We start from the raw sequence: 1762 nt of genomic DNA, 5'->3' as shown, positions 1-1762 counted from the left end.
ACTCTAAGACAACCACCCACTAGAACTGATTTCTATCATTCTATATACAGACCTTGAAGTTGTTTGAAGCCTTGGTTCCTTCAAAATAAACCAGGCCGTGTTGCTTTATATATGTAATTTTGGTTCTTCGTTGCCCCAGCAATTGTAAAAATGTATGGATGTTTCCAATTTTTATAGGCTTTGTTTACATCGTGGATTCTTATCAACACAAAATGACACAAAACCAATAACGCTTTATACACGACGTTTAAAACATCACCAAACAATGGCCAGAAACAAAAGGTTAAGCAAGCAAATAACGATGGCTTGGTGGCAACCAAAGAAACCCCAGAGAACTCTCATGGGGTTCTTCTAACTACGTCCTCAACTTGAAGAAGAAACATCAGCGGTTAATCCAGAACCACAGCGGCAAGTTCAAACGAATTGAGGTTTGACACAGCAAGAAGATCCATTACTTTTTGAGACAGATTAACTGACCTGTTATGAGAATAGGATACGGAACCAAGACACCTCCAAGTTCTGTCACAGAATATCCATGCAGAGATCACAGACTTACCACAACAGCCGCCATTACATAAACCTGGACCTGAACCTGATAATGGAACTATGGCAGATAGAATAAGAGGTGGACGAAGTAATGAAGCACACTTAGCAGAAAGAGCGTTAGAAGAAATTAGACGTGATGGTGCTTTTGATAATGATCCCGACTTTGCACACATCATTGGGCATGCCACCAAAGGTTTTAATAAGAATGATGATCCGGTTTATGATCAACAACAACAACAACAGCGGAAATCACAGACACCGCGGAACTCGGTTTATAATCCAGGTGGACTTGAATAGTGTTGCCATTATTGCTATGCGCTCCTTATCTATACTGAATTACCATCTTTTTGTTGTGATAGGGGCAAAGTTTTACTCCGTGAGATATTCAAAGAACCTCAACTGTACATGAAGGATATCTTATTGGATCTAATCACGTCCAAATATTCTCGAACAATCAGTACTGGTGATTCAAGGGGTGGAACTTTTTCAATGACCATCAACGGACGTTTTTTCCAAATACTTGATGGTATGACAGCTCAGGAAAATGGTCAAGAGAAATTTGCAGATGTTTACACACTATATCCAGGCTTAGCTACAAATCTTCATCTTGCGTTGATTAGAAGTGTTTTTCAAAACAATGAAGAATAAAATAAACTTGAGGACTACATTAGGAAGATTGGTGAGTTTCTCTCTCAACACAATCGTTATGCACAGCTGTTATACTCCACTAGAGAAATTGTTCAACAGGAAAGAACAGAGGTGGGATTAACAGGAGGGGAGACGGTTGTTGAATTTACCAATATTGAGCCAACAGGACCAACAAATTCAGAACATCGTACTTCTTTATTAATAGAGGTTAAAGAGATTGCCTCGGTCCGCAGAAGCAATAACCGCAGAACATACTTTAATTTCAGTACGTATAAAGAAAAGATCTACAGGTGGCTCCACTTTTATCAATACTAAGTGCAAGAGAGTGTTTTTACCTTTGGGGCTCTCTCCTTAGTCCCCTAAAGAGCGAGATAGATCTTTGCCATACTTAATGGGATTTAGATTAGTATCATTCTGACTATCCACACCATACACAGGCTTACAACTACATATACGAAACCTTGCGCTACGGTTTCAGGAAACTCTTTAGGTGTTGATTTTGTCAGTTTCAATATCACCATTTTATGAACGAGGGACCAGGTAGTGAAGTCAATACCCAACTGGCAGC

The 1762-nt window shown here is 39.4% G+C and overlaps 1 protein-coding gene across 1 annotated transcript; it reads left to right on the top strand.

Moving 5' to 3' along the window:
* Nucleotides 1–265: 265 nt before the first annotated feature.
* On the top strand, nucleotides 266–843 carry CYBJADRAFT_175941 (uncharacterized protein; the record flags this gene model as incomplete). The annotated part of the gene is made up of 3 exons (XM_020216754.1): nucleotides 266–282; nucleotides 332–428; nucleotides 493–843. The coding sequence occupies 3 exons, from the start codon at nucleotides 266–268 to the stop codon at nucleotides 841–843; spliced, it is 465 nt and encodes a 154-aa protein (XP_020067624.1).
* Between the last annotated feature and the right edge of the window lie 919 nt (nucleotides 844–1762).

The sequence above is a fragment of the Cyberlindnera jadinii genome, assembly GCF_001661405.1.
Source record: "Cyberlindnera jadinii NRRL Y-1542 unplaced genomic scaffold CYBJAscaffold_58, whole genome shotgun sequence".
NCBI lineage: Eukaryota > Fungi > Ascomycota > Saccharomycetes > Phaffomycetales > Wickerhamomycetaceae > Williopsis > Williopsis jadinii.
Note: the sequence above shows the minus strand (reverse complement) of the source record. Positions and strands in the feature narration are given on the sequence as shown.